This window comes from Nelusetta ayraudi, unplaced genomic scaffold, assembly GCF_046127955.1.
Source record: "Nelusetta ayraudi isolate G7.1 ecotype Tasmania unplaced genomic scaffold, CSIRO-AGI_Nayr_v1 ptg000017l, whole genome shotgun sequence".
Classification (NCBI taxonomy): domain Eukaryota; kingdom Metazoa; phylum Chordata; class Actinopteri; order Tetraodontiformes; family Monacanthidae; genus Nelusetta; species Nelusetta ayraudi.
In genome coordinates, this window is record NW_027466067.1 from 8,090,855 (window position 1) to 8,117,170 (window position 26,316).

Consider the following 26,316-nt stretch of genomic DNA (forward strand, 5'->3'; position numbering starts at 1 on the left):
ATAAGAAGATTATTTTTAATCGTGATGGTATGTAATGGAAAACAACTTTATGTGTAGATGCAAAAATGTTACCGAACAGGTCTCATAATTTGTTAACGATCCACAGCAATCAGAGGCAATGCTTTTATTTTGCTGGCAGCTCCTCACTGGACTGGCTGTTGATTTATCTGGTGTCTGTTATCTTAAGAGGTGAAGCCTCAGAGATCATGAACTATGGAGCTGTCTGCTGGTGTTATGTCAGCTAAACGTGTGTGTTTTACTATGATCTGCTTGTCAGCTCTAAGCACAGGACAAATCTGCCATAAACCCAAAATGCAAAATTACTGTGATGGAGATTTCGGTGTTATCTTAGATCTTTAAGTGCTTTAATTACTCAAACATACTCTGCCCTGCACAAATATTGCAGTTTTTTGTTTTTTTTAAATCAAAAAGAGACAAAAAGATTGAAACAACAGTTTTATTTGATAGGGTGAGTTTTCTATTTCCTACATCGAGGTACCATAAAACAGTACAATACTAAAATAAATGTGGAAAAACAACAAACAAAGATGGACGCAACAATACATAGTCAGAATACAACAGCCATTTCCAAGCAGAGCCATAGAAATATTCACAATCGCAAAATAAAAAGGAAGCGCTTGTTCTTCCCTCTCAACAACTGAAGTGGATTTTGTGAGTAAACATGAGGGTCAGAGAAGCCAAATAACTGCAGCTGAGGACAAAAAAATAAAAAATAATCAATTTTTTTTTCTACAAACTTTGTTCCCATTTACACGTGTCAGATGTTTTATCACCAGATCAATGGAGGAGCGGTGTATGTTTGCAAATAAATAAATAAGAATGTCTGGTAAGGAATTGTTGAATTCCAAAAGTGTAGTTAAAAAAAAGACTCCTTTCCCTTTTAAACTGAGATCATAATTCTTCATTATTCCACACAATACATTTGACAACTTGTCAACCTGCTTCCACAGTTGTGACCTTTTGAGTGGTATCATAATTATAGAATAAAGTGTCACTTTTCAAAATGCCCTCGTCATCCCCTGCCATCGCATTCAATAATCAGCAGGGTTAGGTTTAAAAAAGAAAAACATGCATGACTATCAATGTAACAGTAAGATTCAACATTTCAAAATAAGCAACCACAAGTTTAGCAGCATAACCACATTATCTAAAATGATACCCTGCTGTAAACTAAAATGTATCATGCACAATTTGCACAACTCTTACACCAAACTGTACCACGTGAGAGTAGAATACTGTAATATTTTTTCTTTTACACTTTGTTTTATGACAAGGAAAATAATTCAACTTCAGGCTATGGCCTTGAAACATAAAAATAGGCTGGCTAAAAAATATATTTACAAATATATATTTTTATATAAAATATGGTACGCATATAAAATTCAGTCTTACAAAAACAATCTACAAAAAATATATAAATAAAATGTTTTATCTTTTTGTCATTTTGAAGATCGTTTCCATCCGAAACGCTACGCCTGGGATCAAAAGTCAGAGTGGAAAAATGTCAACGCTTAGTAAGTAGTAAGCTTGCTTGGTCCGAAATATTAACAACACCGTCAATCCTGTCATTCAATATTTTAACATGAGATGTTTTCACAAAAACACCTTCACTCATCTTAGCGGCTGCTTCAGCTCTGCAACACAACAAAGTCCAGGAAGATGTGAACACAGTGACCAAGCCGAGTGAGTCTCCCTCTGCATTACTGCACCTACAGGTGCCGGTTTGTTTCGGAGTTTCGTTTATGTAGCAGACGTAAAGAAGAGTCGGCCCTCTAAGAATCGCAAGTGGGTTTTTGGTTCCGGCTCAGTGGCGTCCAGAGAGCCAGTCCTTCAATGCTGCTCCCCCACCGAGCAGGACCCGTCGAGCTCTGCCGTTAGGGACCACTGGTCCGTGTTCTGAGTGTGGCAGAACACAGTGTCTAGCGTCGTGGACCGCAGGACTGGGACTCAGTGGTGGGCGAAGAACCAGTGTTAAATTACTACCACAGAGATTAGATTATTATGACTCGTTTCCCTCATAGTTCCAAACACTCTGTGGTTCCCATGGCAACTGCCACTCTGTGATCTTCAGTCAAGATCAGATGGCGACAAGTCCACGTCTGATCCAAGACTTGCTTTGGCCCCCCATGATGACATCATCAGTCTTTCGAGAGTGGCCGGGTGGCCCCTACAACGTTGCGACGGGCGAGAGACTGTCGCTGTGGTCCAGGTGGCGGTGGTGGTGCAGTTCTGCTTTACAGACTGTGGAGGCGCTGCAGCGCAGCGTCGTGACGGCCGGCAGCTCCTCGTCACCTGAAAGACACACGGCTGGTTTTGAGACGCGACGACGACACTGAAGAAATCAAAAAACATTGAATTGAGAAATTAAAGCGGGACTAAAACAACCGCGAGTCAAAATTTTGGACACTAGGGTAGCAGCAATCCGCTTCCGTAGTGTATTAATGAGGCAAAAGAAAAAAATGTTAAATACCGAAAAACTATTATTATCATGTTATATATGTTTTATATGAACGGTGGCTATTCTAGAGCATCTAAAATTGAAAACTTGTTTGAGTTATTTCACCTTCTCCTTCTGATCGATCTATCTATCGATCTATCTATCTATAAACAGTCTTGGAGGACTTTAATAAAGGCAGCCTCACCTAACCCGGAAGAAGACGATTCACTCTCAGCCAAGGAGGAGGAGTCCACCTGGTCATGTGACAGGCCCTCCATCAGTGGGATGGAGAGCTCAGAGGACGGGACCGAGGAGTCGTAGATGCCAGAGTCCCGGGGAGGGGGGAGATCCGGGGGGGACGGGTGGCTCTCCTCGGCAGGGACGGGAGCGGGACACGCCCCCTCCTGGAGGACGGAGGGAGTGGGGGCCGAGGAGGAGGAGGCGCAGGAGGGTGAGGAGGAAGAGAGAGAGTCTTCTGGCAGCAGCCCAGATACCCTCGATGCTGACCTGAGGGTGTGTGGAAAAAAGAAATTCAGCTGCGCTCAGTCTTTGAAGCTGTGGATTTAACTCAAGTGGACAAATGAAAAGCAACAGTGTGGAGGAGAGGACGTTCAGGAGCAGCAGCAGATGCCTGCGAAACGCTCCTCTCACGCTACGGAGACGCAATGTGTCTTGTTTTAACTTTTCTCTATGACTTAGGTGGATTTTTTCAGGTATCTGTACTTTACTTGAGTATTTCTTTTTCTAGACGACTCTTAGCTTTTACCCTAAATTTGTACACAAACATCTGTCATTTCTTCTCCTTACATTAGAAAAACGTGCTTGTTACTTTTGTGTTTAAAAGTGTTGAAAAGATCCACAATCTGTTAAAAGTGACTCACTTATTATTAAAATAGTTGTTAAAGGGGAGCTATTTCAATTAGGCTATAAAACTTGATCATATTTTAGAAAGAGATCATTTTAGAGTACCTCAGCTTATCCACATATGTATTGTTTCACTAATTGCAAAAAAATAATAATTTTTACTTTAGTGCATTTCAGGACCTGCACTTTCTTACTTTTTCTTGAGCAACAAAGTTGAATCAAGTGCTTACCAGTATCCGCACTTTTACTTAAATACAGAATGTGAATACTTTTTGCCACCTCTGTGCATGACAATAAGAGCCTACAGCAGAATGCTCTACCTGCATTCCTCTTCCTGGAGGGCCAGGGGGCAGTGTGGCAGCTCTGGACTGGGACACAGACCCAGTCGGGCGCTGGGACTGTGACTGGGGCCCGGTGTGTCACTGGTGCTGGTGCTGGTGCCCGGAGCCAGCAGGAGCATGTTCTTCCCCAGCGCTCCCCGCCCACCTTCGAGTGGCGGCGGCGTCTTCACCACCACCTCGTTCAGCACCAGGCCAGAGTCGAACCTCTGCTCCGGCTGAGACGACGTGGACGAGCAGTGGGCCTTGGGTGGGGGACTCGGCGCCGCCTCAGCAGAGGCCGTAGCGGATCTGGAGGGGGTTGAGGAGCTTCCCGAGGGGGCAGGCTGCTTCTCGAACCAGTCAGGGTTCTGGCTGATGTGCTGGTGCATGTTGCAGATGGCCACGTAGAGCGAGCGCCCCGACTTGCTGCGGAAGTAGTTCCTCCTGGAGACGTGGACGGGCTGCAGCTCGCGGTCTGCCAGGCCGGGGTGGCTGGAGTGGAGTCGAGTGAAGAGCTGAGGCAGCTGGTCCATCAGTTTGAACCTGAACACAATGAGGTGGAGGGTTTCCCAGGTCAGTGGCAGGACATGCGAGAGACCTTTTTCAAAAGGTCCAGTGTGTAAAATTTGGCCTCATTTATGATTTTTATATGGGTAAAGGCTCAACATATTGGCCATAAATACATTAATAAAAGTTAATACTGGCATAAAAGTAATTTGGTTTTCAACCCTAGAACAGGTATATATATGTATATGTGTGTGTGTGTATGTGTGTATATATATATATACATACATACATACATACATACATACATACATACACACACACACACACACATATATGTAATATACTGTACATACATATAAGAACTGTTCTATTCTAAGGGTTGAAAAACCAAATTACTTTCATCCAAGTACTGTATATATACACTTTAATGAATGTATTTATGGGCAGTGTGTTAAGCTTTGACCAGTAACAAACATTGAGCATACATAGAATATAAACAGAGCAAGGCTATTACTCCTAGTTAGCTGTCATTTTTTAAGGAATCCCAGTATTTAAGGAAGTCTGCCTGATAGTGCCCTAAGAATGAAAAAAGCTCTCCTTAAATATGCGGCTTCCTTAAAATATTTACACACTGGACTATTAGGACGCAGCTAAAGCGATATTCTGCGCCCACCTGGTCGCCAGGCTCAGCATGGTGGGGATGTCGTTCTCGGTGGAGTAGTCGAAATAGACGGTCATGTAGCGGTCAAGCTCTTGAGCCCCGCCCTCCTCGCTCTGTTTGGCCAGCCGCATCTTCTCAGCAATCATAGACACGGCCACGATGAACAGGTCACTGCCGGATCCGCCAGCAGGGGAAATACTGCCGCTGCTGCTGCTTGCATTGCTGCGTCGGCTGACAGGAGTCTTCCCCTTGCGACTCCTCTTCTCCACGTAGTAGCTGCAGAAAGGCGGTCAAAATAGTTCATCAAAAGGGAAAACTAATGGAAAGATGAATGTATTTGGTCTCCATAGTTATAACAGCAAAACATGTTATTTCTTGACCCTTTGAATCAGAACATTCCATTAACATCCTATGCTTTTTAGGGAGGGAACAGGAAAAGATTGATTTGATTTGAAAAGCACTATGGCACCATCTAGCGGGCCACTGGAGGAACTGCATATACAGGCACTCTCGGCTGTTAAAAACACAGATGAGACTGAAGTACCGGAGGCCTTTGGAGCAGACGGTGATGATGAAGTCGGCTTCGTCCAGCTGCCTGCTGAGCCACGACATCTGGCCCTCCCTGCACATCTCCAGGTGCTCCCAGAGGTCCAGCACAACCTGAGCAGCAGTGAAGCAGAGATCTACATTTAGATTCAGACGTAGACTCAACTTTATTGTCATTGTACATCACAAGTACAGAGCAACGAAATGCAGTTAGCAAAATTACAGGATGTATAGTAGTGCTTCTAACGACCAGACTTAACCTTAGGAAGTAAAAAAAAACAACAAAGAAACAGAACAGTAGCGGGTTTCTCTGCTCTCTTCGCTCTGCGTCTCACCTCACAGCTGCAGAAGTCCTGCAGGAAGTAGGCGAAGCTCTGGATGACGCTGGTGTGCTTCGGGCCGTCTCTGCTGGAGTAGCAGATGAAGACTTTGGGGCGGGGCCACGGTCGCTCTGCATTCAGCGCTGCGCTCTGATTGGAGGACTCGCTGCTCTCCTCATCCAGCTGGCTGTAGATGTTTTCTGATTGAGCAGATGGAGTAGAGTGTCAGGTCGGATGTTTGACCTTTTCACAGAATTCACCCCACGTGTGTCTGTGTCGAATCTACGGTTGAGTTGGTGTTTTCACCTTGCTGTTTCTTACGGCACATCACTGTGAAGAGGGTGGCGAAGGCAGACATGATCACCAGGGGCACTGTGATGGCCATGGCACGGATAGGCCCCGCCCACGGGGAGTGGACTAGAGGTGAGAAAAAAACACACATCATGTAAAAAGACCGTATGCAACTTTGAAAAAAATAGAAATGTTAACATTAGTGATCATATTAGTCTGGGGAACGTTTGTTAGCATCATCTACTATTAGAAGGTGCTCTGTGTGTGTGTGTGTGTGTGTGTGTGTGTGTCTCACCCTGGCTGACGTAGTACTGGGTCTGCCTCCTGGTTGTGTTACTGTCATCTTTCAGCTACATAGGAAAAAAAGTGGAAGATTTAAATGAATCAATATGAATTGAGGACCAATAAAGTTTGTCTTACCATCATTTAGAGATGAAGTATTTTAACAGACATGTTTTTTAGACTGTACAATTACAACAAATGCCAGCTGAACTAGTTGAAAAAACCGACAAAGGTTTTTGAGAAATAAATTGAGCCCCTGTGTTGCGTTTATGTACCTCCAGAGTGTAGGTTCCTGGAGTGACATCCTGAAGAATGCACGTAGTTCTGGGTTGGTTCAAATCCTAAATTAAAAAAACAAAAAACAAAAAACAAAAAAACTGTTAAATGTTATAAGAGAATAACTGCAACCTTGGCAGCGGGCATGTCAAATTAAAAAGTACCAATTTCAAAAGGCACCTATAACACCAAACCGCATCATTTAGTCTACGGAGGGAGTATAGAAGCAGCCGTGGCTGACGTGACTCACGGGTTTGCAGCGCTGCATTCTGAAGGGCCCGTCCTGACGCAGCTTGTAGTACAGGTAGTAGAAGTGAAAGCCGAAGGAGGCAGGAGCGCTTTCGAACGCCACGTGGAGGTTCGACCCCAACTGCGACACGTTCAGGGTCTTTGGCTTCCAGACTGCAGGCAAACAAAGGTGACCATCACGGTCTTCAACACGTACGCTCAATTCTATCTGTGTATGTTTCCTGCCGTGATGTCTCAAAAAAATGTTTAGAAATCTGTTATTAATAACAATTAATTCAGGTCAAACTTAACATTTTAGTTTTTTTTCATTAAATTTATTTTACTAAATAATTATGCAATATATGCAATAACAGCATTAAAGATGATTTAAAAACAATTTTATTCCACAGCAGATCACAAAAAATCCACAAAACATTGGACACACTGGGGTTAAAAACCTGGAGGTGCTGCACTGTTTGGATTAAAATGTTGTGGAACACTTTCAATTACAGACTTTGAACCAATGGCCGACACATGGCTTTAGTTATGACGACGCCGCTGAAGAACTTACAAGGTTTGCAAACCAGGTTGTCCGATCCCAGGAGGACTTCACAAGCTGGAGGAAAGACACACACACACGAGGTTAGACAAGATTCATCCTGAGTTTTTGTCAATTAACAACAGTTTTTTTTTTTACTTAACATTAAAATGAGTTTTTTTCTATCCACTGTTACAATTTGTTTTTGTCCTGGCTCCAATACAAAACAATCTTAAGTTCCAACTCCCCCCTGAGCTAGAAAGCAGAATGAGAACAGGATGAGAGCAGGAAACATCTCTCTCTCCTTTTTACACATCCAACAAAATCTTGAATGAACCTTTATGAGGCACGAGATTTGTCAAGTTCCGTCCATGTTTAATCTCATTAAGTTATGTCAACTCATTAGCATCTCGTTTAACAACTTTGAGTCCAACTTGGAAAGATAAATGTCTTTTGAAATGAGGTCAGCAGTGCAATAATAAAAAAAAACCTAGTTGCTATTTAAATCAGCACCTTCTGACCACAGGACGGCAGAGGGTCTATTTTTAGAAACAAACTGAGGAAAACATACAACTACACCACACACTGCTCAAAAGCTGTCCCAGTCGGACCCTCATACTGCATAAGAATGCCTTCATACTCCAAGAATGCTTTCATACTAATGTGAAAGCATTCTTTGCACACAAGGTGGAAAGAGCCGATTGCGACGTCATTCTGCAGTTTGTGCACCGTTCCTACGTTCCTAAGGGTGGCGCTGTCTCACAGCCAGCGCTGACCAGTCACACCTGCTTTGCATACACACAGTGCTGCCTTGTTAAAGCTGTTCAAACATGTCAACAACACGTCTTCGATTTTGCCAGAGGGCATTATCGTTGGCTCTGCTTAGCGGGCTTGAAATCTTCCCCTCTGCCTTCAGTGTGTGGCGCTAGAATAGTGATGTAGTGCTCGAGATTGGTCTTGGTCTCAAGATCAGTCTCAAGACCCCTTTTTAAGGGTCTCGGTCTGGTCTCTGACTCGGGGGCATTTTTACTCGGTCTTGTCTCGGCCTCAAACTTATTTTTTAATTTTACGAAGCAAAGTTGTTTTTTTATAAAATGGTGCAAAAATAGTTGGCATTGAATTTAAAAAAAGAGACTGATAATAAGCTAAACCGAGCTAAGTCGCACCAATGCAAACAATGCAACAAATGCAAGATTCCAAAAGTGACTCCTGCACTCACAGTTGGTCCTCAGGAAGGACGGAGGGAAGAAGCTCTCGTTCATCAGGCTGGGGAAGGGAATGACCCGGACCATGTAGTCTGTGTCAAAGGTCAGGCCGCTGAACGGTTGACTGCTCAGCTTCTGTGGGTTGGGGGGGGCAACACAAACATTGAACAGTTACACACATGGTCAAAGAAAGAAAGAAATGATGCTTCTGTGTCACTGTGGGCCTGTAGCAGTGCACCTGATGGTCACAACAGCCACACTAATGAAGTTCATCACTTCATTAATCCCAAGGGATTCATCTTTGTTTGGTCAAAAAGACTGTAACTGTGGTCACTTTACTAAACCTAAGGTGGATTTGCAGCATCTTTCAAATGCACTTCATTCCCAATCGGGAAATTTGTTTGACATTTTTCTTTAAAAAAATAAAGATAAAATATTTGAAATTATTTTAACCTGTCGCGAGTGAAATCTCTTGCGGCCCTACCGTGTTCCTGTGGGAGAAGTTGAGCTGCCGAGGGTCTTTGAGGATGAGGTGTTGACACTGCTTCCCCTCTGGATTCTTGTCTTCCAGATAAACCCGGAAGCCTTTGACGTGCTCGATTCCTGCAGAGACGCAGAGGGATTTTCAGCTCCCAGTTCATCCTCAAACTTAACACACTTCTGCATCTTTCAAGTCTCGTCTCCTTTCCTCCACTAATAATCCACACATCACCTCATTCCTCCCTCTGTATTTCTTTTTATGCCATACTAATTGCTTTAAAAATCAAGCTTGCTTTACTTTCCCCCTTTCCTTATCCAGTGTCCTTGTTGTCCTCAGCAGGTTTGCCCTCCTTCACTCGAGCATTACAACCTGTTCTCAAATCCAGTTCATCTTACCCTAGAGTTTCCATTTCAGACTGCAACTCTTTGCCCTGTATTTTTTTCTTCCTCCTATTTTCCACTCCTTTTTTACCTTCATTTCTCCCTCTTTACAGGAATCTCTTGATTTCTTCTCCGTTTTTCTCCCCCTTTTCATTTCTCCCCCTTTACTTTTCCATCAGTTCACCACTCCTCTCTGCTTTCACCTTTCTTTCTTCAGAGACACCCCCCCTCCACCCCGCTCCCTCGTTTCCTTTTGGCCCTGTATTGTTTCCTTTTATGTCCTCCCGTCATCCATCCTCGTTCCCTCCCCTCTCATCCTTCCTCTCCCCATCTCTTTGTCTCCTCCTCCTCCTCCTCCTCCTCCTCCTCCTCCTCCTCCTCCTCCTCCCCCTTCTCTGTGCTCTTTGAAAACATGACTCTGTTATAATTACACCTTTGCGTCCACAGGACATGTTTTTCCTATTAGCTCTGTGGGGAGCGAGTGAGGAGTGAGCGAGCAGTGGAAGAACAGGTTTTTCTGTCTCCGGGGCAGATTCCTGAACACCTTCCTCTCTCTCTCTCTCTCTCTCTCTCTCTCTCTCTCTGTCCCTCCTGCACAGTCCTAGAGGGACCAGGATGTTTTTGGATTGAAACAGAAGCTTTGGCGCAATATCTATTGCTGCATTTGTCATTTTCAAGTCTCTAAATCTGTCCGTGAATGGAGGGTTATGCTGCTTCAAAAAAGGAGAAAACTGAAGTAAAAATGTGATTTTATAGCCATGTGAGATATCAACTAGTTTCCAAAAGAGTTGATAGAGTCAAAAACAGAATTTCTCAACCACAGTGATAAACAAGTGAGTTGACTGATCCGTTTTGGAGCAACAAATAATAAAATAATCCATCTATTGTAAATAGAGCCCCTAAACATCACACTTTTAACAGCAGTTGTGCGGGGTTTTTTTTTTTTTCAGAGAAGCTGAACTAACACTGAAGTGCAAGACATCAGATTTTGGCCGCTGTTCACATGTAACCGCGACACGGGGACATTTCTGCAGGGTCCGTGTGTCTCTGTGAGAAAACAACGGACTCTATTGTGACAGGGGGAGAGGTTCACGTTACACTGAACACACACACACACGCGCGCACACACACACACACACACACACACGCACATTCCTTCACGGTCAAATCGAGGTATTGTAGTGCGAGATGTGATCCTCTCCCGTATTCTGCTGGCCTGATCAAAGACACACACACGCACACACACACACGCGCACACACACACGGGTAATCTTTCAGATTTTGTCACTTAAAAGGCTTTTACCTTCCTGCTCTCCACCCTCCCTTCCCTCTAATCTCCCCCTGTGAGGATGCGCAGGAGGACAAAAACAAGAAACAGGCCGACATATCAACACACACGTGCACACACACACACACACGCAGCAGTTACCTAGTGGGCTGGCAGACCAGTGAACAACCACGGCCGCTTGGTCGTCGCAGGCCAGGTGGCTGAAGGAGACGTTGGCGACCTCGTGGATCACGTGCTTCCCCGTCGGGTAGATCAGCGAACAGTCTGCAGACGGGAAGAGGAAGCCAGAGGTGAAGTGATGCACATGCAAACCGAACCTGTTCCGACACACAATTAGGTTATTAGCACCACCTGCCTTTTTTAAAAATGCTGATTTGTGCAACATTCTACCTGTAATAGCTCAAGTTGTTTGAGCTCAGTCCTCACTTGGTGCACGTCTGTAGCTGCGTAACAATTACCCCCAGAATTGCGAAAAACCTAAATATCGCAATATAAACTGGTAATGGAAACACCTAAACTTGAAAAACCTCTCAAATATCGCTCAAAGGAGGTTACACTGTCATGAGGTGGTTTTTCAGACGTATCCATATCGAGGTATATCGCAAAAGTGTCATGGAAACACTTTTTTCACATTTATGCGTCAAAGGACGTGACGTACGGGGTCACGTGACCAGGGACGGAGGAGGAGACGGAATATTTTTTTTTATAAGTAATGAAAGAGGAATACACAACAACCATTATTGACAGCAAAGAAACATAAACAAACAAAAGCAAACGTAATTCTCGTAAAATTTTGTCCTGCGAGATTTGACGAGAATTACGGCTTCTGCGCTTCACACCATTCAATGGAAACACCTGCAAATCGCAATTGTGCTTTGCTGAAATTTTAGAAATATCAGTTTTATTTTGCATGAAAAAAAAAAAACTGTCATGGAAACGCAGCCTGTGTTGGCCCGGGGCGAAAATCCAGAGAGTCATTGGTAATTTCTGCACGGTCGCTACAGGTCAAGAGGTCAAACTGAAGAACCATAAGAACTCCGTCAGCCGAAGAAACTTTGTCAGCAGAAAACTGGACTGGTCATCCCCATTTCAATAACCGCCACCTCGCTAATTTATTACCCAGGATTCCTGTGTGACCCTCGCTTTCTTGTTTAATCTGAAGAGAGATGAAGGCGGGCGGAGGCGGGGGGAGTGTGCAGGGGGGTGGGGGGTGGAAGAGGAGCAGCCAGCCATGAACCCGAGAGGGATCGCAGGAGAAAAGATGGACTTAACCGGCAGAAAGGAAAAGGGCGTGAGCTCAGACACGACTGAGTGCTCGCCGCTCCTCCTGCCGGCCGCCGAGCGGCGGAGAGGACGGAGGTGGAGGAGGAGGAGGAGGAGGAGGGGAAGAGGAAGGAAGAATCGAAAGGGGACGGAGAAGACCGGGGAAGGGTGAGCCGAGAATGGCACTGAGCTCATCTGCAATCTGCCCTCCTCAACTTGGGGGTCATGTTCAGGGCTATAGAAGAAGGTCACAGCTGACCGCTCCCCTGCCTCCTCTTCCTCCGCCATTGACCATCTCTGTGCGGAGGAAGCCACGGCTGCAGTTCCGTTCTTATTTACCTCCTCTTTGTACGAAGGGTTTGCTTTGAAGACACAAGAAAAGGAGGAAGAAGAGGAGGAGGACCGCGAGGACTGACAAGTTAAAAAAAAAAAAAAAGCCGGTTGTGGGAGGAGTTTGAATGCTGGATTGTTCCACGTTGATTCAATCTTTCCCAACCATTCACAAATGCTGCTGTGTTGCAGCTCAACGCTCCCTCACAGTGAGGGCTCCAATGCCGAAGACACATGTTGCATCAATGGGGATGTGATGATCAGTTTGACTTTAAACTTTAAACAATACAAATCCCATTCGTAGGCCTTTGCTGTTTGCCGTGTTGCACACTCAACCTCTACAAACATAAAAAAAAATTTCAATGGTGCTTTGTCAGTAACAAGTGAGAAGATTAAAAAAAAATCCCATACTTTCCTTTCCTGGGTGTAAACTCATTTCCATGAACAGCGTGATCTGACCCACTTTCATAAGTGGCTGAGAGGTCATAGGTCAACCGGTTTCCCATTATATGTGACATCACAGCAAGCGGGGAGGAAAGGAAGCCGCTGGCTCCTCTTCCTCAAAGGGCCGAGGATCAGGTTTTAGGTGGTGGAACAAATGGAAAAGGAAGCAGTGAGGTGTGTCCATTGTTTTTTTGTGTCACACACACACACACACAGAGCTGATTCTGATTGTCATGCTAAGATATCTCTGTGCTTCACTCTGGCTTGCAGTTTTTTTGAGATTGAAAACTTTTTACTCCATCTGTCCTCAAAGCAGGATTAATCGTTATTTTCATGTTTCGTGACCTTCTGACCCCTGACCTGTGCATTACTGGTGAGCTGTTAAATATTGGCACTATATACATATTCATGAACGGCGTTTGCTTTACCGGAGATCATGGGGCGATGGAAGAAGCTGGAATTTTAGATTTGATAGAAGATCTTCAATTCTTCAATATGACAATAAAACCTCTGCTCGGAGCAAATACTGCTAAAAAAAAGAAAATGAAAGGTTTGAAAACTGACAAAATTACAATTAGAAAACTTAAATATGTAAGGTTTTTTAAACTGAAACTGTGAGATGGCTTAGTTTAGTTAAAGATTTCATTATCGAAAAAGAAGGTAGTTTGTGGTTACCACTAATCGCAAAAGAATAAAAATAAATAAAAATCTAAAAAAAAAAAAGTCAGACACACATGGAGTAATCTGAAAGTGCTCTCCGCTCATGGTCACGGACAAAGGGCTGGAGGCCGGGATCGGCCACGGCTCAGGAACTTGACTTTTCCAGAGAAAAGAACAAAAGAGGAGGAGGAAGAAGCGGGGGATGGAGGGGGAGGAAGGGGGAGGAAGCAGGGGAGCAGGGGACGGAGGAGATGGAGGCTCTGGGAGACTTCAGATGCTCCTGCTGGGTGACGTGACGTAAAACGAAAGTGGTTTTTAGGACCTGCAAACCCTGTAAATCTCTTATTGCAGAAAATAATAAGCCAAATGTGAAATGTGGATACTTCAGGTGCTTCTTGGCAAAATCTGTAAGGACCATCAACGATCCAAACGCTCATATGTCCAAACGTTCAAAACCTTCAGGCAGAAAGGTCTGCCTGGAGGTTTAGCTCATGCCAAAACGCTGGCTTGTTAATAAGAGACTTTTGTTCTTTGAAGGAGTAAGAGAGATACATCGGAGCTCTTCAAGTTCAATAAGTTACTTACTGTCAGCTCTGAAGGTGACGGCCAACCGACGACTTCCATCCCCAGCAGTCTGAGCCTGAGAAACAGAGAGTGACAAGCGTTAGGAATCACTGACTGACTGCATATCAACATGTTGGCAATCAATGTTTTTTTAAATACATATTTATATATATATGTATATATATATATATATATACATATATATATATATATATATATATATATATATATATATATATATATATATATATATATATATATATATATATATACATATATATATATATATATATATATATATATATATACATATATTTTAAACCCCCCGCACGACCCAATCAAAACAGCTCTGCGACCCAAAAATGGGTCGCAACCCACCAGTTGAGAAACGCCGCTGTAGAACCCAATTCCGCCGATGCTCTCTACAACCTGACCTGACCGAATCTCGAGGGAGTTTTCACCAGGAAATACAAAGTTTGGAAAAATACCCGATCCTTAAAACCAAACGCTTTTAATTTTTTACCAACAAAGTGGGAAGCACGGCGGAATATCGACGTGCGTGAAAGCCGGGAAGCACACCCAGGCAAAGTGGCAGAGCGAACTGCTCAAGTTCTAAACGTGCACTGGCGTCCAGACGACGCCTGACGAGAGCAGGCGCGGCCCCCCCGAATGGTCCGGCAGGGTCACGCACAGCATGCCACCCCCCACCCCACCCCCGCCCACCCTGTGTAAAAAGCCGACCTCATTTAGAGTCGAGTTCCTGATGGAAGTACCTGGAGGGGAGGAACAAGGGCCCGTCAACTTCCCACGAGGCCGAGCGCATTTTTACTGCTGTGACCTTGTTTTCATGTTGGCCCGTTGGCCACGCAGACTTTATCTTCCCAGTTTGTTACAGGGGTGTCAGACGCACACACACAACACACGCGCGCACACACGCATGCACGCACAGGCACCTGAAAGCAATCAGACAGACCCTCCACTGTGCGTACAAAGTGTGCAGTGCTCGTTAGCAGCGACCCATCTGCGCACCCCCTTTGCTGGTGACAGCGTCTGGTGGAGACCCACTGTGGCAGTTTGATACCAAACTGAATAAACTGGCAAATAGTTTAAATCACAGGTGTCAAACTCGCAAAAACTCGCAAAAAAAAATTGGCCCGTAGTGTAATTATATTTGGCAACTAAAGCTGGCCCGCAGGTATTATACAGCATATGTACTGCTAATACTAATGCTAATACAAATCCCAGAAAGCTCTACTGGTATTTTGGTGCCTCAATCAGGACATGACGTTCATTGAGGATATTATTATTACGTGGTTTATTGTCGTTATTTTATTTTGAAATGTCTTACCAGCCCGTGGAAAAGGGTTACTGATGAAATTTAAATCAGAAGGCTGCAAATAAAAGGCATACGAGTTTTAAATTACAATTTAATGAGTTTTTTGATGAGTTTTTTGAATTTGAAATTCAATTTTGCATGTGTTCAATATAAAGTTATTTATTGTAAAGTATTAAGCTTTGCTTGTCTCATATTCAGGTTGAAGCAAAACATGTTTGGGTCCATATAAAAAGGTTCACGGTTATATTTGGAGGAAGATTTTTTTTCAATAAATATCAATGTTGGCCTGAGACTTTGTCCAAGTTTTAAATGTTGGCCCCACTGTATATTTGAGTTTGACCCTCCCTGGTTTAAATGGACCAAGTGTTTTTAAAAAGACTCAACAAACGATAAAAAAAGGGGGCAAAACACACTTTAACGCGCACGCACACACACACACACACACACACACACACACACACACACACCTCCTTTTCAAATGATACAGTTTGCTTCCCCTGCTGACCTTTGACCCGCAGGGGTTTACGTGCTGCTGAGCGCCGACGTCCCGCTGGCAACAAGCAATGAGAGGCTAATTAAAATCAAGAAAAGTTCTCTCTCTCTCTCCCAGCTCCCACTGACGCGCAGACTTCCTGATTGGCTGCGCGGCAACACCTCCCAGCCCCCGCCTTCACCTCACCAAAGGCTGGCTCTGCTTCAGCCTTTCCTGCAGTGTGTAGGTCGGTAAATAGAAGCTTTCGTGGGGCTTTTTGAGGGAAACGAGACCACCTGGCGGCGGCCCACACAGAGCAGATGCACGGCTCCGAGCCACCCAGTTCTTCATTAATGACGTGTATTGTGAGTGTATTCAAAACAGAGGAGGGAAGTTTGTCTTCGGACAAAAAAAAAAAATAATACCTCGATGCCTTTAAGGCAGCATCTATATATTGAATGTTAACTATAGTTTCTTGGTCATTTCAAGCGTTTTTCGTATTCTTATCGTGAAAAATCACACGAAGTAACCAAGTGGAAACAGTCCAAATCCATATTGTCATCCGATCACTCAAACCATCTGATTTCAGAGAGCAAACTGGCACCCGTCAGCCTTTGAGGAGGTTGACGTGTTCTCACTTTATATATATATATGCAGGAAAGAAGCTTCAAGAGTCTCAGCGGAAGAGAACTGAGACCCTCGCTGCTTTTCATCATTGAAAGCCTTAAAAAACAGTCAGTAATTTGAGTGAAATTAAGTTATTTCTCATCATAAGGGTCCTAGATGGGTCCATATGAGAAAAGAACTTAAATTTTATTCCACCTTTAATCCAATTGCCTGTGTATGAGCGACCAAACCGCATAGAAAAAACTGCATTTGTAAAGATGCACATGTGGACCAGACCACAGTCTATTTCTCATCTACTATAAATGTTTAATTCCTGCACTGAGAGAGACTGTGCCGCTTTGCTTTTCCAAAAGACTTTTTTATTTACTCTGCATTAATGAATATATCTGATTCTGTTTTTATCTAATTCACCGGCGAATATCTACTTATCTATTTAGTGAGCATTTAAAATGACTCGACACTAAAACAAGAATGTTGACATGGCTTGAAAACACCTTTCACAAAAGTCACAAATTAAAAAGAAATCCTTTCCCGGTGCCGGTGACCCGGCCCACTGCTCAGATCGCGGGGCTGCAACTATCAATCTTTCAGTTCTGCCACTTCTCAACCGTCCTGCAACCAGGTGTTTTTCACTCGGAATCGTCGGTGCGCCCCCTTCCCAACTCCTACAGCCTGAGGCCTGAGCAGGCTTAGTTCACATCAGTAAACAACAGCAGAGCGCAGCGCGGCCGACGGACAAAGATAGCAGCTCGTTATAGGAAAATAAAAAGCGCTACAGCTGGACATGAAACGAGTCACCAGCTGAGCATAAAAGACGAGAAAGCACACAACACACCAATAAAGGCGTGGTATCAAAAAGAAAACCAACATAAAAAAATACTTTTATCGCTGACAAAAGCAGAAATTCCCCGGGGAATCCCCCAGACACACCAAATGAGCTCTAGCAGCAATCAGACAGCTAATTGCAGCCGCAGTTAGAACATCAAGAGCAATTAATCACAGGGCTTAGAGGAGAGTTGGGGCGGGGGGAGAAGAATGGAGGAAGAGAGGGAAAAAAAAAAGGCACGGAGGGAGGAAGGAAAGGAGGGCAAGCCAGAACAGCTGATCCAGACAAGAGCTATCAGAACTACAAGGGGGAGAGAAGGATGATGGGAAAAAAAGTAATCATCGACCCTGCAGGAAGAAGGAAGGAAGTCAGGAGAGAGAGAAGGAGGGACATGATTAAACAGGAAGCCCCTCAATTACAGCTTTTCAAGGTTCACATAGCAAACGTCTCCTCTGCCTCATATTAACTAGGGGGCTGGAAGGGGCAGAGCAGTTCCAGATGTGGGACAGAGCATGGGACACGCTCGCGGCTGACCTTTAATCAACACACCAGTCATGTGACCAGGGATGAGATGCCAAAGGAGGTCTGTTGCAGCAAGAGGAAGAGAAAATCTGAAGGTGTGCTGTCGTACACTACCAGTCAGAAGTTTGGACACATACTTCTGATTTCATGGTTTTTCTTTCATTTTCATGACTATTTACATTGTAGATTGTCACTGTGAATGGATACACGTGAAATATGTATAAAACAAAAAGGTTTGAAATAACTAAAACAAGATTTATATTTTATATGATCTAGAATAGCCACCCTCATATAAAATATATATAACACAGCATATTTAGGTATTACACTTTTTAAAAGAAAATCCGTTGCCATATTAATCCACATATCTTGGTCATATATTTGATGTCTTCAGTGTGTATCTACAGTGTAGAAAGTAGTAAAGGTGATGAAGAACCAGACTTTTGACCGCTCGTGTAAATCATTGAAAATGCAGAGTGTTATTCTAAATGGTCCAAAACTTCAGTGTGCAGTGTTGGAAACTTCACAACCTTCAACAAGGTAGCCCTGCTAACGTGACCCCAAAAGGGGAAGGGCGGTGTGCAATATGACATTATTACCCAGGCACAAGAACACAAGTGTGGCTTCCAGCTTTCACAGCAGCTTCAAGGTCTGAGCTTAACAAAGACGTCAAACACATTCTGCAAACTTCTTCAAAAAAACATGTTTAATGAATTTGTACCCGCGCAACTAGCCTCACAGTGACTCCCCGTGTGTCTGCGTGCGTTTATGTGTGTTTGTGTGCGTGTTTGTGTTACGCTGATGAAGGGCTTGATCACACAAAAAAAGCCAGAGGGGGCTAAAAACTCAGCCTTATTCCTCTTAATGTCTTCCTGCCTCAAACACACACACACACACACACACACACACACACACACACACATGCCCAAACACTACCATATGGGTCAACATGGCTGCTCCAACACTGACAATTGGGGGAGTTCAACAGATGCTATGACAAGAGCTACTTCTAAACAACACTATATGTTGGATGATTCGTGTAAAGCCCCTTTCCCACTGGCCAAAAAACCTGTTTAAAACCCGCTAACAATCGGCACTTGTTGGAAGTGGGAAAGGCTCACCGACTCGCGTCATTCCGCATCAAACAACCCGCCAAGCGATCCGGGTTAAAATCGTCTTTAATCGACTCCGCAGCGGGAAAGCCAGACCCACGTCAAGACGCTAATTTACCTGATGGTGTCGAGCGTTACGAGCGTTACGTGCGCTACGTCATAATATCGTGCCAGTCGCGGCGTATATCACGTACGAAAGGAAGCTCTGTTTGCATTCGAGACTGGATTCATTCAGCATGTTGTAGCACTGGCAATACAGTGAGATTCGCGAGCTTCTCAAGCCTCAAGCCCAACAAGAAAGTACACTGATCACCGCTGGACTCGCTTCCATGTTGCTCTCCATTGTTTACTTCCCTGAATTCTGTCACACTTCATCAACACGATCATAGCGCGATGACGTCAGCAGACACACAGCGGTGAAAGTGGAGGCTAAGAAGCTTGCTGGGCTACAAAGCTTGCTTAGCGGAGGGTGTTAGGGGGTCGACCCGCGTTTAAAATGCCCGCGTCGACCCGCTAATTTCAGTGGGAAAGTGGCACGAGAGGCCGGTCGACTAAAGCGCCAGACTCACTGTGTCTTTTTACAACCTTATTAAATCAGCTTGTTAGTATATCGTTGTTTTAACGGAGCAATATTTACCTGGACTGAAGGACGATTAGCGACCACGAAGTGAGTGACATGTGCGATTAATTCCAGAGAAAGCACCGTGTTTGTGTTTGGGGGTTTGCCGGGTTAGAAATGAGAATTCTCTGTGGCTGTCCTGTTCATTAACCCATCTGATCGAAACCAAATGAAGTAAAAAAAAAAAGAAAAGAAAAAAGAAGGGCAAAAAGGAAGGAATGAGGCCAGAAAGGAAAAGCTGGAAACAAAAGTGAGTGGCAACAATGCAACTCTGTGCATGTGTGTGTGTGTGTGTGTGTTCAAGAGCAGCCAACCAGAGATTTCCCAAATTCCCACCGCAGGAACAAAACCTGCAGCTTCCTCCTCCTGCATGACTGCTCCTCAATGACAGCCCCCCTGCCCCTCCGTGGCGACTCCTCCTCGCCCAGGAGGAGCTGCTCCTCTCCCGCTGTGACAATGTGGCCTTTAAAGGACTTACAGCGACGGGAGCAGGGCAAATCCTGACTTTTCCTTTGAGCGGATGCAGGCCAACATCGGCCGCCGCCGAACGTCAGTATCGAAGACGGACGGGGGGTCCGGTTCAAAGACAGCAGGGGTGCGGGCTTTCAGTCATGTGACCTGCTCACAGTCGCCGACCGCATCGCCGAGGGTGGGCACTCTGAGTGGCTGTAACCAATGAAGTACAACACGTAGAGCAAAACTTCCTCAGTTTCTTCTCAATGCAGCAACAATGACTTACGAGCGTGAAAATAAAGGCTAGGTTTTGCTGTTGAATATAGCAGATTTCTGCACAAAATACTTATTTTGGCTGGTGCCAAATGCTGACCAACTCCTCTGCTTTCAACAACTTTAATAACTCAGAAGTATATCAAAAGTATATTGCCAAAATGGATCTCCGATAAGCCGCCAACACTCTCTGACCAAAGGGCTAAAGCCCTGCCCTCGCCCTAGCTGGGATTGGATCCAGCAGACCCCCGTGACCCTGAGCTCAGCAATAAGCGGGTATCGAAAGTATATGGATGCATACATAAAAGTACACATATGTATACATGTGTGCTGTTATGATATTTTTTCTCTCCTTTATCAGATCTTTGTAACGGTAATTATTTCTATGTTTCTGAATGCTACTACACTCCTGGGACACGTTGTGCTGTGCTGTGCTGTGGATTTTGTTGTAGACTTGGTGGGGGTGGGTGGGGGACTCCACAACAAAAAGTTGGCATTTGTGATGTGACGTATGTTTATGTCCATTTTCTCAGTGTTTTAAGAGTCATTTCAATAAAAAGCTCAATACCGTGGAGCTTCAAAGACACTGATTTTGTTCATTTTCAATTGACAATAAAACACATGTTTTCTACATATCCCATGATATATTTTTTCCTCCTATGAGTTGGGTCACCAAAACACTCCATCCATTTGCTCCCATTTTAGAACCCACTGTGGCCCACCAGTCAAAAACGTTTGCCCAGTCCTGCCTTTAGCCCTCGTGTGAAACGAGCTTTGCTTCGAATCCCCCCCCCCCCTCCCCCCCGCTCGAGATGGCTTTTACGCCGAGCAGCTTCAGAATCGATCTCTTCAACCTCCTGCATTATCCAGACACCAGAGAGCAACATGTGTTTCGCATCGGACGCCCGTCGAACTGCGACGCCCTGAGAGGCTTTTCTGATGCCAAAAACATACCGGAGCCAAGGAGGATGACGGGATACGCGGCTCCGGCTACACAGACTGGAAACACTCTGCGTTAGAACGGTGAGAAAAGAGAGATGAAGAGTCCGGTGGAGGAGGGCGAGGGGAGGAAGCCGGTGTATTTATTGGTGCGTCTTCCTCCGCTGAGACAGACGCTGATGGCTCCAGCAGATGTGTTTCTCCGGAATTTTCTTTTTTTTTTTTTAGAAGAACCTTGAGCCACTCTGATGAAAATCCAGGAAGAAAAAATACAACTGGGAAGTTGTCCGTCAGGCTTTACAAATAATAAACCATGTTCCTGACCTGCAATCCTCATTATTTGTTTGCCACTCCAGCAGTTGTATACGTGAAACTCAACAACCGAGAGTAGCTCCTGTATGTCCCACACAATCCCCACAGTCAGTGACATCTTCCTTTGAATTCCTATTTTAGTTCATAAATGGCAGCTCGAAACAGGTGAGGACCACACACAAACCACAGCACAAAACTTCAGACACACCAAAGTCTGTTTGTTCCTTCTTGCGCAAGACATCAGTTTGGAGCTGCAACCATTTTTCCTCCAGCCAAACGTTTCTGGCGCCCCCTTTACAACCTTCTGACATTTATAATCAGCGACGAGCCTGCAGTCAGTGCTGATTAGCACCAGGCTACAAACGGTACAATGTGAAGAAGTAAGAGGGAGATTTCTGGTATAAACATGTCACAAAATATTTGTTAAAAGAAACTGCCACTAATAAGTGGTGCTGTGCTGTTGTCATCACAATGACAGCCCAGATTGCTGGGCTGAAGTGTGTGAATCCAAAACTTAAGCCAACGTCGCCATTTGCGTTTTCAACGAGGAGGAACCCCACAGAGGTCTCACTGTCATAGCTGCTCGTGCACGTAAACGCAACGTTTCAATTTCCATTTCTTTAGGGTAGCTGCTCGAGTTGCAGCATCTCGTTTTCAAGGAGGTCCCACATACAATTAACACAAAGGCACGCATTACAAAGATACACAAAACACACTGCTCTCCAACTTCCAAAGCCCCCGCCCCCACATGACCTCTTCACATCACAGGCCACCAAAATATTAAGTTTACAGTACATTTATGCACACATGGCAATCATACATGCGCACAAAGCAATTAGGGATGCAAATTATTAATTGATTCATTAATCATTAGTTGATCGACCTTATCGATCGATTAACGATTAATTGATAAGCAATGATTTTTCATAAGAACCTAAATTTCACAATGAAAACTGTGTAAAGAACACATTATTTAACCCTTAAAGAATTAATTGCGACTAATTTAATTTAATTGATTAAATTCTTAACAGACAATTAATCGATTAAATTCTTAATCAACAGTTAATCGATAATTGATTAATTGTTAACATCACTATTAACCATGCAAATATGCATCACAATTAAACATCGGGAGCAACAGAAGGCAACTGCGGTTTTAGGAAAATAATCAATGAAATGAATTAAGCAAGAAATGATCAAAAACAAGAACAGCTTGTTCTTGAATGGGCAAATAAATTTGCTCTGAAGGTGAAAAAAAGAGGTGATGGACTTTAAAGTTGATGGTAAAATGTCCCAATCGGATGGGGCTTTGTATTTGAATGACCTGTGACCTTTATGGTTTTGAGTTAAAAAAACAAAACAAAACAAAAACATGCTATGACATGGCCTTATCATAACGTTGCACACTGAATGGCATTCGTAGCAGGAAGTTGGACGGTGGACCCGTCACTATCACGGCGATGGAGCCCAGTGAAGAAAATACGAGCTTGGCCCAAAAAAAAAAAGTCAGGGCCCTTTTTCTTTTCTTTTTTCAAGCGTGAGCCAGACCTGTAAAACCAGCAGAGCACTCCCAGCCGTCACACACACACACGCACACACAGAGCTCTAATAACCTCACACCTGTAGAATAGCAGGTCCTAACACCCCCATCCAGCTGCCTTTGATGTGTGCGCTGTGAAAAGAGAGGGGAAGTGGCAGTGGGGGATGGCGGGGGGGCAGGAGTGGGGGTGAGGGGGCGGGGGGCGCATGTGTGTGTGTGTTCGTGTGTCGGGGGGTGGAGGGGGTGTTCAGGAAGGAATGCTTTAGCAGAGTAAATAGTGTGGGGCTTCCTGTAGAAAACACTTGAAAGCCCAGAAGAGGAAACCAGGATAACGCGCGCGCGCACGCACACACACACACACACACACACACACACACCATCAAAGACAGGTAGGGCTCATCCGTCAACACAAGAAAACCTGGAGTGTGTGCAGACACGCACACTCAAGAAGTGATCGTTTTCACGTAGCATAGAAAAACAAACAAAGTTTGCTTTGTTTCACTCTCGGGCCTCATTTTGGAGGTCCAAACTTAAGACGAGGTGGAAGAAAATCGCAACACCTTACGACTGTGTTTTAGGAAGTCGTTAATGACAAAGCTACGCACAACAAAAGCATCAGTCTTCTTAACCTGCCGAATAATGACTTTGTTGATGATTATAAAGTGACGTGGACTGGGGACAGTGGGTCTGAGACGTCCCAGTGTGAGGACGTGCAACCCTTACGCCAAAATGACAGAAGTCAAACCTCTTAAGGAAAAAAAAAAAAAGCGCAACAAATCAGCTCAATTTAGCGGAAGAAGCACAATCTGCTTGAGTGTTGTTAAATCAAGATTGCAAAAGCAAGCCAATGACCAGTGAAAGCTGCTACTGCGAAAGGTAACAGGAGAGATGCTGCAAAGACTCCTGTTTTCCACATCAAAAGTCCTTTAAAAACACACACACACACACAGGCACAACCACACAAGAACACTAGGCAGGAAATCACATTTACTACCTGCAGTTTCCAAAACCATAAAACTCCAAAGAAGAAGCAGCAGAGGCTGCGTGACTTATCCTTCTGTCATCGTGTAATGGAGCACCAGGTTGAGGACATTTGATACAGCTGTTCTGTTTAGGCAGCTGAGAAAGACTTTGCATTGGCATTGTGAAAGAAGAAATATAAGAATCCAGTTTTTAGAATGTAAAACAAACAAAACTTCACTGGGACTCGCATGATGAGCTTTGAAACTATATTTGGGATTTTGGAGTAAATATAAGAAAAAGGTTGTCTCATGCAGACATGAAAGACAAGAAATCTAGGGAAAAAAAAGATAGACATTGTATAATTCATGTGTTGTACTAACTGCACAACGTGTCTAACGTGCACGTTGTGGGAACATTAAATACAATCACCGTGAGACTTGGCGTGAGACCCACTGTGGCAGATGCAACGTTATGCCGAATTTAGCGAGACGTCTTACTGACACTGGAAGTGTTGAAAAACATTCTTCTGGCTTCTGCGCATTCACGAACTGAGCGAGTGAAATTCATAAATTAGATTTGGAACAAAACAACAACAAAAAAAAACTTTGGCGAGTCGCGTTACGAAGCCAGAGTTACACAAAACCGGAGGTGGAGCAGCTAACAGGTGAGAAAGGTACATCAGCGTGACTAACTGACGCTACTTACAAACAGGCTACAAAGTTAAACAAAGAACTTCCGTCAAAGTTGTGCTCATTCTGATAAATAATAATAATAATAACAATAATAATTAACTAACAAATGTAGAAAACGCTGAGGTGGGGGGGGGATAAACCCACTACTCCTGGAACTGGAATTCTTGTACCGTCTTGACGAGATTCCAGCTGCGCCAAAACAAAAACTAGTCAACAACTCGCTGCGAAAGGTGCACATTTCGTGGCTTATTATCATCATTATTATTATCATTATTATTATTATTAATATTATTATTATTTATTATTTATTTTTTTTACCTTGAAGCCGCACCGCTCCTGGTTTGCCCTCCTGTTGCCCGAGCTCGAATATCCAGCAGAGGAACACAGGAGCAGGAACAACGCGGGCAGAGAGGTGAAGAGACTCCGAGGTGCCGCCATTCCTCCCTCCGGTCTGAGGAGCTCTGGCTCTGGACGGGACTCAGTCGCAGGAGCGCCGCGGTGTCGTGCCCACTGCTGCGTGCCTGCCGATAGCGTGCATGCGCATCGCGGGAGCGCGCACCGCTGGAACTACGGAGGCGCGCTTCGGTGTCACAAAAATCGCAATAGGGGGGTGCGTGCATTTCTGGGCAGGGTCAAAATCACTGTTTTCACTGTTGTCAGTGGTGTAGTCTGGTTTATTCTAGTTCAGGGGTGGGCAAACTGCGGCCCGGGGGCCGTATGCATTTAAAAAAAAAAAAGCTAAATAATGTGGGGCTTCAACGACACATTTTTTGTTGTAACTTTGCTTCTGTTCATTTTCAAAGGGCATTAAAGCTCCTGATTCCTATATATCCTATGATATATATATATATTTACACTCCATTCATCTGCTCCTGCCCCCTTTGTGACATTTTAGAACCCAATGTGGCCCACCAGTCTAAAAGTTTGCCCACCCCTGTTCTAGTGGTCCCCCCAACCCTTCCCAACCTCGTACACATCTGTCCGGCAGCAGCTGCTTCAAAACCACACAAAACAAGAGCCACCATGCTCAGTAATGCATTAAGTGAGACCATGGAAGATTGACCTAAATGTAAATGTATTGTAAACAACACAAGAGACATAACATCATTCAGATGCACACATTCATTTGCGGATGGACTTTAATTAACTAACAAACAGAAGTCACAAGACACATTTGTTAAAATAAAGAAAAACACGAATAGATAATTAACACACTTACGTATAGAAAATAAAGTTGTAGCAATCAAGTGCAAAAAGCAAAAAGTGGTGCAAACACACAAATGAATTCTCTGTAGCAGCACTATGGCTGACTCTCAAACAGATCAGAACAAAAAACATAATTTTAATCAAATTTGAACTGAACATTGTGTAAAAAAAAACAAAAAAACAACTCATACTGAGACGTATCTTTATGCATTTTCAGTGATTGTATGGTAATTCGGAACCATTCTAGTGGTTATACGGCGTATACCTGCGTATCATGTAGACTACACCACTACGAGTGAATGTTTTTGACTAGTATGTTGTGCACTTCTGAGGGACACAGAGAGTCTGACATCAATAACTCAACTGCTGGATAAAAGTAGTGCATGCATTTCTAGGCAGGATCAAAAAACGACTGTTGCAGAGAAATGCATGTACCCCTTGCAGTAAGTATTGTGGAAGTTACTCCAACAAAGCAATTTCTGTAGCTTGTTGAAATTGTAACTAGAGTACTTTAATAA

At 44.1% G+C, this 26,316-nt stretch overlaps 1 protein-coding gene across 1 annotated transcript; it reads right to left on the reverse strand.

Annotated features, from left to right (window-relative positions):
- Window positions 1-756: 756 nt before the first annotated feature.
- On the reverse strand, window positions 757-25,135 carry il17rd (interleukin 17 receptor D). The gene is made up of 16 exons (XM_076025204.1): window positions 24,911-25,135; window positions 13,928-13,982; window positions 10,787-10,909; window positions 8,981-9,099; window positions 8,511-8,631; window positions 7,325-7,369; window positions 6,776-6,927; window positions 6,525-6,590; window positions 6,263-6,317; window positions 5,983-6,093; window positions 5,692-5,876; window positions 5,355-5,470; window positions 4,823-5,086; window positions 3,643-4,185; window positions 2,664-2,965; window positions 757-2,313 (listed from the first exon to the last, which is right to left on the reverse strand). The coding sequence occupies exons 1-16, from the start codon at window positions 25,028-25,030 to the stop codon at window positions 2,189-2,191; spliced, it is 2,502 nt and encodes an 833-aa protein (XP_075881319.1). The 5' UTR covers window positions 25,031-25,135; the 3' UTR covers window positions 757-2,188.
- Between the last annotated feature and the right edge of the window lie 1,181 nt (window positions 25,136-26,316).

What these genes read in the sequence shown, in the direction of transcription:
- il17rd (XM_076025204.1), bottom strand. Translation starts at nt 25,030, where the DNA reads ATGGCGGCACCTCGGAGTCTCTTCACCTCTCTGCCCGCGTTGTTCCTG. An exon ending in CAACCTGGTTTGCAAACCTT is followed by an intron (nt 6,928 to 7,324) that starts GTAAGTTCTTCA and finishes GTTTGCCTGCAG; the next exon opens with TCTGGAAGCCAAAGACCCTG. An exon ending in ATCGTCTTCTTCCGGGTTAG is followed by an intron (nt 2,314 to 2,663) that starts GTGAGGCTGCCT and finishes TGTGTCTTTCAG; the next exon opens with GTGACGAGGAGCTGCCGGCC.